This window comes from Pteropus alecto, unplaced genomic scaffold, assembly GCF_000325575.1.
Source record: "Pteropus alecto unplaced genomic scaffold, ASM32557v1 scaffold106, whole genome shotgun sequence".
Classification (NCBI taxonomy): domain Eukaryota; kingdom Metazoa; phylum Chordata; class Mammalia; order Chiroptera; family Pteropodidae; genus Pteropus; species Pteropus alecto.
Window position 1 is genome coordinate 4,690,924 of NW_006442103.1, and position 14,644 is coordinate 4,705,567.

Here is a 14,644-nt window from a genome sequence, read left to right on the forward strand (position 1 = left end):
GGAAACAGATAGAAAGCATAAAAATTGAGATGTAAAACATATTAGAGAACCAGTCAGAAATGAAGAATACAATATCTGAGATGAAGAATACATTAGAGAGAATCAACAGAGTGGATGAAGAAGAGGATCGAACCACCAATATAGAGGATGGGGAAGCCAAGGACACTCAATCAGAATGGCAAGAAAAAAGAAGCCAAGACTATAGTAATATTTTAAGGAGCATATGGGACAAAATTAAATGTAAAAACATCCATGTCATAGGGTTACCTGAAGGAAAACAAGAAGTTGAAGAGCTATTTGAAGAAATAATAATGGAAAACTTCCCTAACCTGGTGAAGGAAATAGACTAACAACCTCAGGAAGCTCAGAGAGTCTAAAAAAGATGAACCCAAAGAGGCCCACACCAAGACACATCATAATTTAAAGGCCAAGGGTTAAACAACGAGAGAATCTTAAAAGCAGCAAGAGAAAAGTAATTAGTTACCTACAAGAGAGCTCCCATAAGACTAGCAGCTGATTCTCAAAAAAAAATTTGCAGGACAGAAGGGCTTGGCACAAAATATTCAAAGTGATGAAAACCCAGGATCTACAACCAAGAATACTTTATCCAGCAAAGCTATATTTTAGTGTCAAAGAGCAGATAAAGAGCTTCCCAGACAAAAATAAGCTAAAGGAATTTATCATCACTAAGCCAGTATTACAGGAAATGTTGGAGAGACTTCTTTAAGAAGAAAAGCATGTATCAAAAACAGGAATAAAGAATGGTAATAACTACATTCCTATCACCAAGTACCTCAAATGGAAAAAAATTAAGTGCTCCAACCAACAGATAGAGTGGCTGAATGGATAAGAAAATATATGTTACCTATAAAAGACTCACTTCAGATTAAAAGACACAGACTAAAAGGAAGAGGATGGAAAAAGATATTGCCTTGACAGACCTACAGGGTATTGCACTGAATGAAATGGGTCGCATAGAGAAAGACAAATATCACGATTTCATGTACATGTGGACTCTAAAGAAACAAACAACAACAACAACAACAAAATGGAAACAAACTCATAGATACAGAGAATATTTTGAGGGCTGCTAGTCGGGAGGGAGGTTGGAGGAGAAGACGAAAAAGGGCAAAGGGATTAATAAGTACAAATGGATAGTTACAGAATAGACATGGAGATATAACGGGTAGCATAAGGAAAATAGTTAATAACATTGTAATAAATATGTAAGGGGAAGAGGAATACTAGATTTAGTGGGGTGATCACTTTGTGAGTTATATAGATCTCTAATCACTATGCCGTACAACTGAAACTAATATATTATTGTATGCCAACTAAAATTGAAAAAAAAAAACTCATTGAATTATACGATGTAAATACGAGCAACTGACTGTCTCTTATATTTCATTAAAGCCAGGGGGAAAATGGCAGGACAGATATTTACTACTCAGCTCCTAAAAGCCTCACAAGCTCCTGAATTCACAGCATATACACTAGACAAGAGCTTTTGTTTTAGAAGACCGCTTTTATTTATCATTTGGTGAGGAGGGCTGAAAACTAGATAGAACACAAAGGACACATGGCCCAGAATCCAAGCCAGTTTAAAATGTTACCCATACTCTACTATTTTCTCTACCTCTAACAGCTATAGGTATAGTGCCCTGCCAGGAACTATGACCAAAATGAATCTTGCCACTGGAGAGCTCAGGCACAGTAAGTCCTTCCTATCTAGCTTGCTAATTAACTAGTTATATCTGATGTATATGGCAGCCTAAGTGATAGCACACAGTAATTTTGTCAAATAATTTGTCTGTAGCTCTTCCCTGTGTTGGCTTTGGGCATCTCCTCCTCCTCTATATCAGGCTTCTCTCAGCTCCAGGCATTCAGAATTCCCTGTGAACACTGGCTCCAAGAGAGACCAGCATGCAAAGTAAAAAGTACTTACAATGAACACTTCTACCCTAAAACCTAAAATCTTTCCCTTATATTTTACTATTTCTAATACTAATGAATATAAAAAAGGGGGAAAAAATGCCACGATTTCTACCACTGACTGAGTAATCACAATAGAAATGTTTAGTGAGCTATCATATAATAGTCAAACATCAGTATTAAGAAACCGATTATTATATTCCAATAGTTTATATAAAAGTGATTCTACATAACATGGCTTACTTTTGCGAGAGAGTCGGTAAGCATGTATCTCCAGAATAACCTCAGTTCCAACGTGCCAGGCTACAAATCCAATCATTGCATAGGTTTTCCATGAGCCAGGAAGATTCAATCCTGGTAAATCGATTCCCAGGAACATTGCTGCCACTATGTTGATAAGAAAAATATATATATTCAAATGCAGTCACCACCAAGAGAGTTAATTGTGAGTGTGTGTATATGTGTGTGTATTATATCAAGTAAAGCATATGAAAAGAGTTTATCAGATGAATTTGATTAATATTTTAGACCAAATAGTTAGCCTTTTTTTCCCCTAGTCTTATTATTAGACTAGAAAGGACAAGACAGGAAATTATAATTATGACCTACCGATTGTTAAAAAAAGAGGCATCCAAACTATCCAAAAGTTGTAAGTCTGCAATGTAGGAAGGGAGAAGAGTGTGGAGCCAATGGTGACTGTACTCCCTTTTCCACAAAGAACCCCACAGACTATAGAAATGTAAGAAGAGCAGGTGCCAGCTTAGGCTTCTATTATATGAGGCATCCAATATATTGAAAAATCATGACTGACTTTTGCAAAGCAGCCTTCCCTGGAAGGCACCATCCCCGTAGAAAGCACCTGGAGACAGAGGGCTGGGACCCCTACTCCTCAGCCCACTCAGCACAACTCACAAATGACCCTCAACCTGAGCTACTTAAATAGTTGGCTGCCAGCACAGTTCCTTCTACTTGCAAAAACAAATGCTAAAAAAAATGTCTTAAAATGAGAATTTTAAAGTCATTTTAAAAACTTTATGCTTAAAACTGAAATAATGTCTTAAATAGTTACCTCTAGAAATTACTTTCTGGATTTCAATGTTTAAGGCTGATTTCTCCTCAATAACCAATTACTCCAATTACTAATACATCTAAAAATCATTTAAGCCAAATTACAACTTGCAATATGAGCAACCAGCAATTATATATGAATAAGTGGCAACACAATTACTTACCTGCTATTATTCTAGCAGCTGTTCCCAGACCCCAATGAGTCCAGTTAAACAATTCCCTTCTGCCAAAATAAAGAAGCAGTCAGTATTCTTAAAAGTGATGGAACTACAATTAATTCCCAAGAGAATAAAGAACACACAATTTCCCTATTGCCTAGGAATTATATATCTGAAATACATTTTAAAGCCTTTTAAGTAAATAGAATTTATCACTGAATTTTATAAAACACAAAATGTTTCAACTTGAAAAGGGACTACTTCGCCAATTAATGATATCCACATTAACAACACTTATTTATAAAAGCTGTAAGTACCTTTGGTGATACAATGGTGGCCGGAAGGCTGCCAGCAGAGGCTGAAGAACTGCTAAAATCATCACTATACAACCAAGGTATGGGTGACAACCAGCATGCTAAAGAAAGGTACATCATTTTAATGGTCTCAATCTCATCAACTTAAATCCTCAAGTTAAAAATAATACACACATATATATATATATATATATTCTTAATGTTTTTCTATAGTTTTAAACATTTGATGATGATGGTGATGATGATGATGACAACGACGATGACGACGACGATATGACATGCACCATCCACTGAGCATCTACTTTAAACCAGGTGCATACTCTACACATATCACTATAGCTCACTGTGATGCTTCACAGTTGGTTATGAAGAACTCACTTTAACATGGGGAGGAACTGAGGTTCAGAGACATCAAGGAAGGTGTCCAAGGCCACACAGTGTGTAAATGGTTGTGGTGGAATCCATGTACAGAATGCTGCCTCTCTCCCATCAGGATGTTAGATGACCACCAACACCAGGACAGCCGACTGCAGCCCACCCAGGACTAGTCCATATCCACATGTCAGGAGCGAGCATCCCAATGTACGGTAATTATTTTTTCAGACCTCTGTGTTTCCCTGAGTTCAGCCCAAACTGAAATATTAAATTTTGATATCAAATTCTGACTGGCTCTAAAACTGGATGAATATAATGGAAGTATAGGCTCTGACTTTAGTATATTACTTATTTTTATATTTATTCATTTATTCGTTCATTCAATAAATATTTACTGAGTACCTACTCTGTATCAGAATCTGTTCTGGGTATTTAAGGTACACTAGTGAACCTACACAGAGCTTAGATACTAGTGTGGGGAGGCAGAAGAAAGAAAAACCATAATAAATAAATCATATGGTACGACATACAGTAAAGAGTGCTGGGGGGAAGAGCAGAGCAGAGCAGGGCTCTCTGAGAAGCTATTATTTGAGCAAAGACTTGAAGGAGGTGAAGGAGTGGAGAACGTATGACCAAGGCAGAAGGAATCTTTGCAAAGACTATATATAAAGCAGGAGCATGCCTGGCACCAGGCCAGTGTGGAATGACAGGAGCTATAAAGAGAGGAGGAGATCAGTTTAGAGAGTAACGGGGAGCCAAGTCATGGAGGTCATTAGAAGGACTTTAACTTTGAGTAAAATTGAGAGGCAATAGAGAAACCAATTTGGGGCACACCCAGGAATGATATGATTTACAACTTTTTATATCGCTCTGCCTTCTTGGTGGAAAACAGACTGTACGTGGGCAAGGGTTGAAGTGGAGAGACCAATTAGGTGCCCACTGCAATAGTCCAAGCAAAAGATGATGGTGGCTCAAACCCACACAGTACTATCAGTGATGGTGAGAGTATTGTATTTTAAATGTAGAGCCAATGGGATTTCCTGATGGCTCTGATATGGGGTGTACAAGAGAGCAGAATTAAGGATAATTCCAAGGCTTTAGCCTTCGTATACCACTGAACTGCCAACAGCTGATATGGGGATGGCGGCAGCTGAAGCAGGACTGGCAGGAAAGATCAAAATTCCGTTTTGGACATGTTAATTTTGAGACGTCTTAGACAGGCAAGTTGAGTTCCTGAGTTGAGTGTGAGTCTCGAGCCAGGGGTGAGGTCCAAGCTGGAGATAAACATTTAAGAATAAGCCTCCATTTCTTCATTTGTCACATGTAGAAGACTTAGCACAGCTGGTCGTATAGGAATGCAACTAATGTTGGCTTAGTGGCAATCACAGTATCCGTCAGAGAAAATCAGCTCTAGTGTTCACGTTCCTTAGATATCACACTTTCAATTTTCACCACTCTCTGGTGAGAAAACTCACTAAACTATATAGAGGATACATAACATTTGATGCAACCTAAAAATACATTTCAATACCAAGTAATCTGCATTGACACATTTACTCCATCCCCTGACTCCCAACCATGTGAAAAACTCATCAGACAATTCAAAAAAAGAAAAAGAAAAAAGAAAGAGGGATACGAGCAAAAATATCTTTTTACCCATGATTTGAGAATAAAACAGCAATCTCTTTTAACATCAAAATGAATTTATATTAAAACATCCTGTTTAAAATATATTTACCCAACTCCAGCCTCCTCTGTAAATGAAAGGCAGAACAAAAGCGATGCCGGTGAGGGCAGAAGTAGTAAGCATGAGCATTCGATGCACCTGCACGGGTGAAATGACAAAGTGAGGAGAGAGTGAACTCAGGAAGAGAAGGGAGTTGGCGTTAGTTACTACGGGACAAAGATCATGAGATGAGATTCCCTGGCAGCACGCATTCAACTGACTTCTAATCAAAATTTGTGGTCCGTTAAAACAAAATCTTAGTATACCACTGAACTTTAAAGAAAAATTTAAGCTGCCATTCTCATCACTCAAAAGCATCTGCCAAGATTTCACCAGCACGGAGCAGCAGGACGGTATATTTCATACACAGTACAACCACTTGGCAAGTCCATCGTTTCCTTCCAAAGATATTTATTAAGTTCTACCACCAAGTACAGTGCTATACACCACATACAAGGAGACAACAAAGAAACAAAAAATACTGTCCTCTGAGGAGCTTGGGATATAACTAGTAGATAAGAGAAACATGGGAAATGTATAATTCATTGTCCAAATCAGGATATTGAAAGTGAAAATGGGCTCTTTTGATTGATTATGCCAGGAAACTGGTGCACACCAAGACTATACCAGAGAAAGTAGGACATACAGTCACCATATACATGGTTTTAAAGGAAATGGAAGATTTTACTTGATAGAGAGAAGACATAAAGAGTTTTCCAGTTGGGAATATCCACATATGTGTGTGTGTTTGTAGGGGGAGAACGAGGTGGAAAGAGAGAGAGAGAGAGAGAGAGAGAGAGAGAGAGAGAGAGAGAGAAGCAAGGCAGGTCACAGATAAGACAGATGGACCCTACCAGCCAATAGTGAGAAACGGGTTAGATAAGGTAAATCTTAAAAGCTACAAATTTATTTGACTATCAAGTTTCAAGAATATCCTCTTATAAAGTCATAAATTGTCCCAATAAGCAGTATTTGTCTACAAGCAACATGCACATTCTATTTTAACACATATTCATTGACCTACTACTTATGCAAATATCTATACTCCATGACACATGAAAGATAAGGTTTGTTTTGCTTTGTTTTGAGAGGTACTTACTGACCCTTGTTCATGTTTCTAATAAAAGACTGCCTCCTAATCCCATGCAAAGGGGCAACATGAAAAGAAATACTTCTAGTTTCTCTTCCTGCCCACATAGGAGATAGATGATCCTGACTGGTGAGCTCAGGATAGTCTGACATTCAAACAGAGGACAGACCCCTGCTTGGAATACAGTAAGCACCCACTATTTCTTCTGCTCTCCTGCCTTCCTTGACCCATCTGTATTCGGTGCAGTGGGTGAATGCTCTTCTAGTCTCTCCTTCTGTAACTAGACGTGTAAGTCAAGATCGTTTGAGTCCCAAAGTCTGTTACAAAGGTCTTGGCAAATTCTCCAATCCAACCTGATCCTTCAAAAAGCTGTCTCTATTTTGATCTCCACCAAGTATTTTGTATCTATTCTCAGTTGGTTAGGGAGCCAACAGGTGAAAAGAAGAAATTACTAGGATTCCAAAACTACAACAACTATAACTTCAAAAAAAAAAAAGGAAAGAAACATACACTTCATGTTTCCATGTTGCAATGTTCAAATAATATGGAAATTGCATTAAACTTTTTCTCCCACCTACCTGAAACCAAGCTGATTCACCAAAGAGAGTCTTTGACCAAACAGGTTTGAAGAACCGGGCAATGATTACACCTATGCTAACAGTAGTCATCCATGCCACAAACATTAAGGCACCTACCGGTAAGAAAATACAATGGATAACATCACAAACTAATTTAGACGTTTATAAATGAGCAAGCCAAGTGCTCAGAAAATATAAACAACCAGTGAAATACATTCGACTGATAGAAGCATAACCTAAAAACACCCCATGTATCATTGCTTTTCCGCCACCACTACTACTTCTAATAGCTAACACTACCATAGCTCCTCCTGTGTGTCAGCACTGTCTCTGAGCACTTTGCATGTATTAATTTAATTGATCTTCACAACAATCCTATGAAGTGGTTACAATCATTACTCTAATTTTGCTAGAGGGGAAACTAAGGCAATAGAGAAATTTAGTAACTCGTTCGAGTTACAAAGTTCAGGTTTGAACCCATTCTGGCTTGGGCAACTGTGCTCTCAACCTTCATACTAACACAGCCTGCAGTTATCTCAGAATCTTCTCACATCTCACTCCAAAAAACAATTCAAAGAAAGCATAGGTACATTATTTCTGAATTCAATTACTTTCGACTTTCCAGTTTCTACTAGTAGAAACAAATTAGCAACAATAAAGTTATTTTCAAGCTTAACTAAGATAACATTTATTGAAACTCTACTAAAATGGATAACTGAAGAATTTAAAGGAAATATACCAAATAAGGAAAATTCCCCCAATTATTAGTATTTTACATTGATTGTATATACTACATTATTCCTCTACTTCTAAATCCCATATTTCAACAGTAAGCTGAGCTACTTTTCAGATGGAATCTACTTCATCCGTAGAACCAGAGCACATTAGAGCCCTCTTTTGGGCTACTGCTCTCCCTTTCACCATTTTAAGCACATGATACCTAAGTATGGCACTGAGTACTTAGTAAACCCACATATACTCATACATTGATCGGTTCTTCAACAACAAACTGTATCTTTGAAACCCACCTACGGATAAACAATCAAAATCACAAACTGCTCTTTTATTAGCATTTATTTTAATAAATGGCATAATTAAGGCCTCATAAAAGTTAAATTAATTAGTCCAGTGCTACTCAACTCTGGCTACAGTTAGAAACAATGAGGATACTCTTCAAAATGATAGTTGTCTTAAAAGCTCCATTGGTGATTTTAGTGTACGGCAGGCTTAAATCCACTGAATTATTCCTATTCTCCATTTCTAATAAAAATTAACAGTCATTAAGATAAACACTGCTACCTACAAGTATTAATGTTTAAACATAGAAAATGTATGTACATTTGCTAAACCATGTTCACCACCATCCCCCCAGCCAGCACTGAGTCATCAAGCAAGGTTATTCCACAAAATAGTAGTAGTATTTTACATGTAACTTACCATGAGCCTTCAGAAGGAGTAAAGAACGGGATCCTCCTACATTCTTTGGATGGTCTGTCACATCATGTTTTTCATATGTAATCAAAGGATGCTGGGAATGCTTATAAATTCGACCTGAATTTAAAAAAAAAGAAAAAAAAATGAAGAAGAATTACTTCCTCAGGAGGGAAGGAATGAAAAGACAGTGGCACAGCATGGAAAGAAAAAATTTTTAAGGTAATAAAAAATAAATAAGTATCAACAGAGATGCCATTCATATATATGCCGTTCATAAGTATCCAGGTGAAGGCACGTGATATTGGGGAAATAATAATTTAGCAAACCAAGAGATAAATCAAAATGAGGACTAGAAATGAAGAACTTATGATTGAAAAAAACTGGTGGTATGCAAGAGACCAGTTAAAGAACGCTAAGTCAAAATAATTACTGTAAATATTATCCAAATCCTTGAAAATGTTAAATATAATTCTTGAAAGAGAATAAATGTTTTTTAAAAATCTGGAATCTTAGATTAAACTAATAGAAATTGGGCCTGGGTGAACGGGAAGGGCAGAAGACAAAGGAAAACATTTGATGCTGTTATTTGGTATACAGTCGCTTAAAACTGAGTTTGACTAACAAACCAATATCCCAAAGAACAGTGATATAAACAAATTGAGAATGTATTATTATATTATTATTGGATAAATTTAAACCTGTGAATGTATTTAATTATTCCAATTAGTTCGTATATGTGAGTATATGTGTGTGTGTTCATTCTGGAATTCTACCCTACAGAAATATTCATATTTTACCCAAAGATATATGTATAAGAATGTTCACAGAAACTTTTTTATGATGGCCAAAACAAGTTTAAACAAGCTAGATATCCATCATTAGGAGAATAAGTAAATAAATTATGGAACATATATTATTTTTAGAATACAATGCAAATATCAAAAAGAATAAAAATAGTTAAGAAATTTAATATGACAGATATGTATGAATCTTTGTCTCAAACAAAAATAAGTATTAGACCACAGGCTACATCCTAACAATTCCCAAAAGAAATAATTTTTCAGAATTCAAGTTATATTATCTACCCAAAATACAACAAAACTAACAATTAGGAACAAAAAGCTAGAAAAAAAATGTTCCACCTAGATATTTAGAAAACTATTCTTTTAAGTAACACTTAGAATAAATAAAAACTCAAAACTAAAATCACAAGTCTTCTTAAAAACGAATAACAATGAAGACACTTGCGATACAATCAAGGTACTATTCAGAAGTTTCTGTCATCTTAAAGTATTTCCTTAAAAAAAAAAAAGGCTTAAATCATTGAAGTAATTCTTTAATTCAAGATGCATTTAAACCAACAAAATATAACCTAGGGAACCAGAAAGGAAGACTGATTTTAAAAAGTAAGAAATTATCAAACTAGTTAAGTCTAAAAATCAGAAAAATCAAGTCTGTAAAAAGCCAATAAGATCAATTGATGGTAAGTCGGTCCACAGATGAAAAGAAGTATCACAAACAAAATTAGAAATAAAACGGGTAACATAGCTGCTGATATGGAAGATAGTCTTTAAAGCTATACAAAAATGCTATATAAAACTTTAAGTCAGTAAATATATTTCAAAATCAAAATGAAATGGATGAATTGTTGGGAAAATCCAGAACTATAAAAATTGATCAAAGTAGCAGCAGCAACTCGGAGAGTAATAACAATATGATAGAATTTTTTTAATTAGTCAAATATTTCCATCCCTAAAGGTTCAGACTGTTATGCAGTTGAGTTCTATCACACTGTTAAAAAAATTTTTTAACTTAAAATTTTATTTATTTAAATTCTTCTAGAGTTCATTCTATAGATTAGCATAACCCCGAAGCTAAAACTAGGCAGGCATGCACATGCACACAAACACACACAATCCCACAACCACAGATCAAAATCATTTATGACTATAAATGCAAAAACTTAAATAAAATATTAGTGACTCAAATAAGCTGTGTATTAAAAGAATAGCAAAACATGACCAATGATGGTTTTAGTCCAGGAAAGTGAGGATTATTCATCTTTCAAAAATCTATAAAAGTAATGATAAAATATCATCTCAATATCTTCTTGAAAGACATTAGATGAAATTCAGCACACACTCATCACATAGACTCTTTGTAAAGTTAGGAATAGAAGATAGACTCAGAATAAAAGCTAGACTCAGAAAAATACAAGAGACATGACACAACACCGAATATCAGAAGCACTCTCGTCAAAATCAAGAACAAGACAAGAATGTTTGCCATATCAACACAGCCATTCTCATTTTTCTCAGAGAAGTAAACAATGCAATGAGACAAGAAAGAAAATGAGGGCTATTGCACAAGATTCGATGCTTATCTAGATAATCCAAGACAATCAACTGGAAAACTAGGTGGCTAAATTCAAGTTAAACATTCAAAAATCGATAACTTTCCTATACACCAACAAGTTTTTAAAAATCTAAGAAAAATAATCCCATTCACAATAGCTTGTTTTAGAAATTTATAAAATACATAAGGAACAAAGTAACAAAAAATATATAAGGTTTACAAGTGATGTGAAGAAAACCACAGGATCTGAATAAATGGAATACCCTAATATATTCCCAGATAGTAAAACTCACATTTGCAAAGATGTAGATTATGCCCCAGATTAACCTAAAATTTCATTGCAATTTCTATCATAATCCCAATAGGATTTTTAATGGAATTTGACAAATCGTTTCTAAAGTTCATCTAGAACAGATATACAACGAAGAGGCAAGAATTCTGGAAAAAGAAGGCCTGGAGGAAAATCATGTTATATCAAAATTCACAATAAATTATGAAGCTATAGTCATTTCAAACAGTGTAGTAATAGACAAATAGACTGATGAAAGAATTAATTAGAAGTAGTTTGATTTAGTGATAGATTTTTAGTATGATAGAGAAGCTTTTGAAGCAGTGGAAATAAAATGGACTATTCAAAAAATGGTGTTGGGACATCTGGGTATTCATTTGGCAAATATTATTTTATCATGGCTTGTTATAACAGAGATCAGAAATAAAGTAGAAAATGAGAAGAGTTACATGTAATGAATACCTAGAATAAAGAGTGTAAAGAAGAAACACTATCAGGAGCTACAAAAAGAAAATAATAAAGAAAACTATTGAAAATAACAGGAAAGTCACTGAAGAATCTAAAAATACTGCATTAGTAGAATGGTAGCGATGAATGGAAACCAGACCATATTCCCAACGGCCTGAGAGTTAAGCTGGGAGACAATGTTTTTAAACTCTGATTCACTGCAGAGCCATGGACTAAGCATGAACTTAACCTTCATTAAGGCAGAAGTCCATTATAATTTTACAGTTTCACTGTATGGCTTCATTATAATTTTAAAGTTCTGCTCTAAGGGAGGTTGAGTCCGTGTTTGGCACAAAGCTCTACAGTATTATGTGACCTATGGTATTCTTAAATTGTTAAAATTACAGGTCATGTGATAAAAGGGTCTGTCTCTACTTCGTTAATTATTTAAATTGGTAGATGTCCTAATTGTGAATTACTTATTCACCCAAATGAGTTCTATATTTCGGCTCAAACACTCAGCATTTCACATGACTGCTTATCTCGCTATAGGACGATGTCGGCATTCTTGGAGGGAGCGGGGGGAAAGGGACAGCAGTTAAAATGTTTTAAATGTATTTTACTGAAACTGGGTATATTTTACATTTAAATGGTTTACGGAAATCATATGATTGCTTCAAAAAATGGTTTAAACCTCACAAAGTCTCACTGCTTTTAAGCAGAATGTAACTTACAAATGGTCCACATACATATATCACAGAAGAGACAATGACTTATGTGATAAGTGTGCTTTGTTTCCCAATCCAGGGTTGCTGAAAAGTGAATTCTCTAGAGCAGTACTGTCTAGTTTTTTGGGGCTTTTTTTGAGGTTTTGCTTTGTTTTGCCTTTTTCTTTACACCACACCAGTTTTTAAAAAGTGAGTCTATGCCCTGATATATGTATATTTTTGTTAATAGACATATTCATGTATTATTAATACATTATAAATATTGTAAAATATACTAAAATTGAAATTTTTTAATGAGATAAAATAAATGTAACTAGAAAGTTCTAGTATTGTTCCCTGAATCCCTTGGACTACCTTACAACATGTGCACCTGAGTTGGGAGAACCCTGACTGAGAACAGTAAGTTATCAACCCACAGCATGCAGAACAGTCACCTGGGATGCTTGTTACAAATGCAGGCTCCAGGCACCAACAGAGACGCAGTGGGTCTAGGATGGAGTTCAGGAATCAGCATTTTGACAGTCATTCCAATTGGTTCTGAAGCAGGTTGTTCGAGCCCCACACTTTGAGAAACACCAGAAAAGACAAGGTAGAGATTCTCCCTGCCAGACCATCAGGACAGCAACTCCAGCAGGAGAGGGAGATTAAACATGCTCTATTCTTTACACATATTATCCATGAACTAGGTTATTCTGAGGGAATATTAGAACTATAACTTAAAACATTGTTTCTATCAAAAAATATGTTCCAATTTCTACAATGTTGACTAAGAAGAAATTTTGGGCACTGCGGTACACCACACACACACACACACACACACACACACACACACACACAATTTATTATAGAACAGAAGTCATTCATTTAAATAAAATCATTTTTCTTTTAAAGTATAATATTTTGAAAGTATAAAAGCAAACTGTGAAAATCCGTAGCAATTTAAGAAATCGATTTGTCAGTCATTGACGAAGCACCTATAACATGCGGGGCACCCAGAAAGCAGCTTGGTGTGGGGGAAAGGGTGTGACTTTTCTAATTGGAACAGACCTGGGTTTATTTCCTGACTCTGCCATCCATTTGATTTTGAACAATTTATTAGCATTTCTAGGTTCCAGCTTCCTTATCTCTAAAGTGGACAATATAAGATCTATTTACAAAGCCTCTATGTGAAATAAATGAGACATATGTAATGTCTAATAAGTAATAATAACAATAACACAATTATCTGCACTTTAGTGGTATCTGTATAAAAACACAAATATTTGACCTTTTCTTTATTAAAAATTAATTTCCTATATTTTCCATGTTTGAAAGTATTGAATACTTAGGATCTCAGGTCAAAGAGTTTGGGTTCAAATTCCAACTCTACCATTTATTTTATTGGGCAAATTACTTAACCTTTCTAAGTTTCCTCACAGATAAAATAAGGATAATAATAGTATCTACCTAGTGTAGTTTTTATGAAGATTAAAAATGAAAACTTAACTATGGTGCTTCGTGATAGGCACTCACTAAGTACTAATATTTATTCATTATTATCATTTAAATAAGAAGTGATGTTCAAATAACATTTGCTATTGCTGGTGCAAGTAAGAATATATAATTTGACTAAGACAACTATACATATCACCTACAACTAAATCTACAAATGTTCCTAAATTTTCACTGAGTAGATATTTTATCCTGCTTCAAAACCTTTTGTGTCTCCACTTTACCTACAGTATAAAATCTAAACCACGTGGTAGAATATTCAAGGCCTCTCACAATTTTGCCTGTGCCGCATTTCTGTTCTTCCAGACCCCTAGCTCTCTATGTGCCCAGCTTCTCACCACTTTCAAAGTCGGCTATATGCTCAAAGTTTGAGAGCAGTAATATCTCCTGAGAGATAAGCACTAAATACTACCTTGGCATTTCCTGCAATTCTTCAAAACATCATTAGCTGAGACCTTAAACAAAAGCTAATTATTCTCACTGATATGTTGCAGTATCCACCAGGGTAGCCTAAACCAAACATTTGAATGCATAAAACCACCTTAGGCTGCAGTTGGCATCAGAGTCACTTAGAAATATGTGAGTCAGGAAACACAGCACACCCACAGGACGCAGTGAGGTACTCTCCCTTGATGGGAGGTCCTGTAGCAGCTAACTCA

At 35.5% G+C, this 14,644-nt stretch overlaps 1 protein-coding gene across 2 annotated transcripts in view; it reads right to left on the minus strand.

Moving 5' to 3' along the window:
- Positions 1-14,644, minus strand: part of FRRS1 (ferric chelate reductase 1) — a 40,880-nt gene that overhangs the window by 2,366 nt on the left and 23,870 nt on the right. For both annotated transcript variants that reach the window (XM_015595370.2, XM_015595371.2), the window contains exons 9-14: positions 8,679-8,792; positions 7,242-7,354; positions 5,586-5,672; positions 3,476-3,573; positions 3,165-3,223; positions 2,176-2,319 (exon numbers count right to left, since the gene is read on the minus strand). In XM_015595370.2, coding sequence (XP_015450856.1) covers positions 2,176-2,319; positions 3,165-3,223; positions 3,476-3,573; positions 5,586-5,672; positions 7,242-7,354; positions 8,679-8,792 — 615 coding nt within the window. The remainder of the gene's footprint in view (positions 1-2,175; positions 2,320-3,164; positions 3,224-3,475; positions 3,574-5,585; positions 5,673-7,241; positions 7,355-8,678; positions 8,793-14,644) is intronic.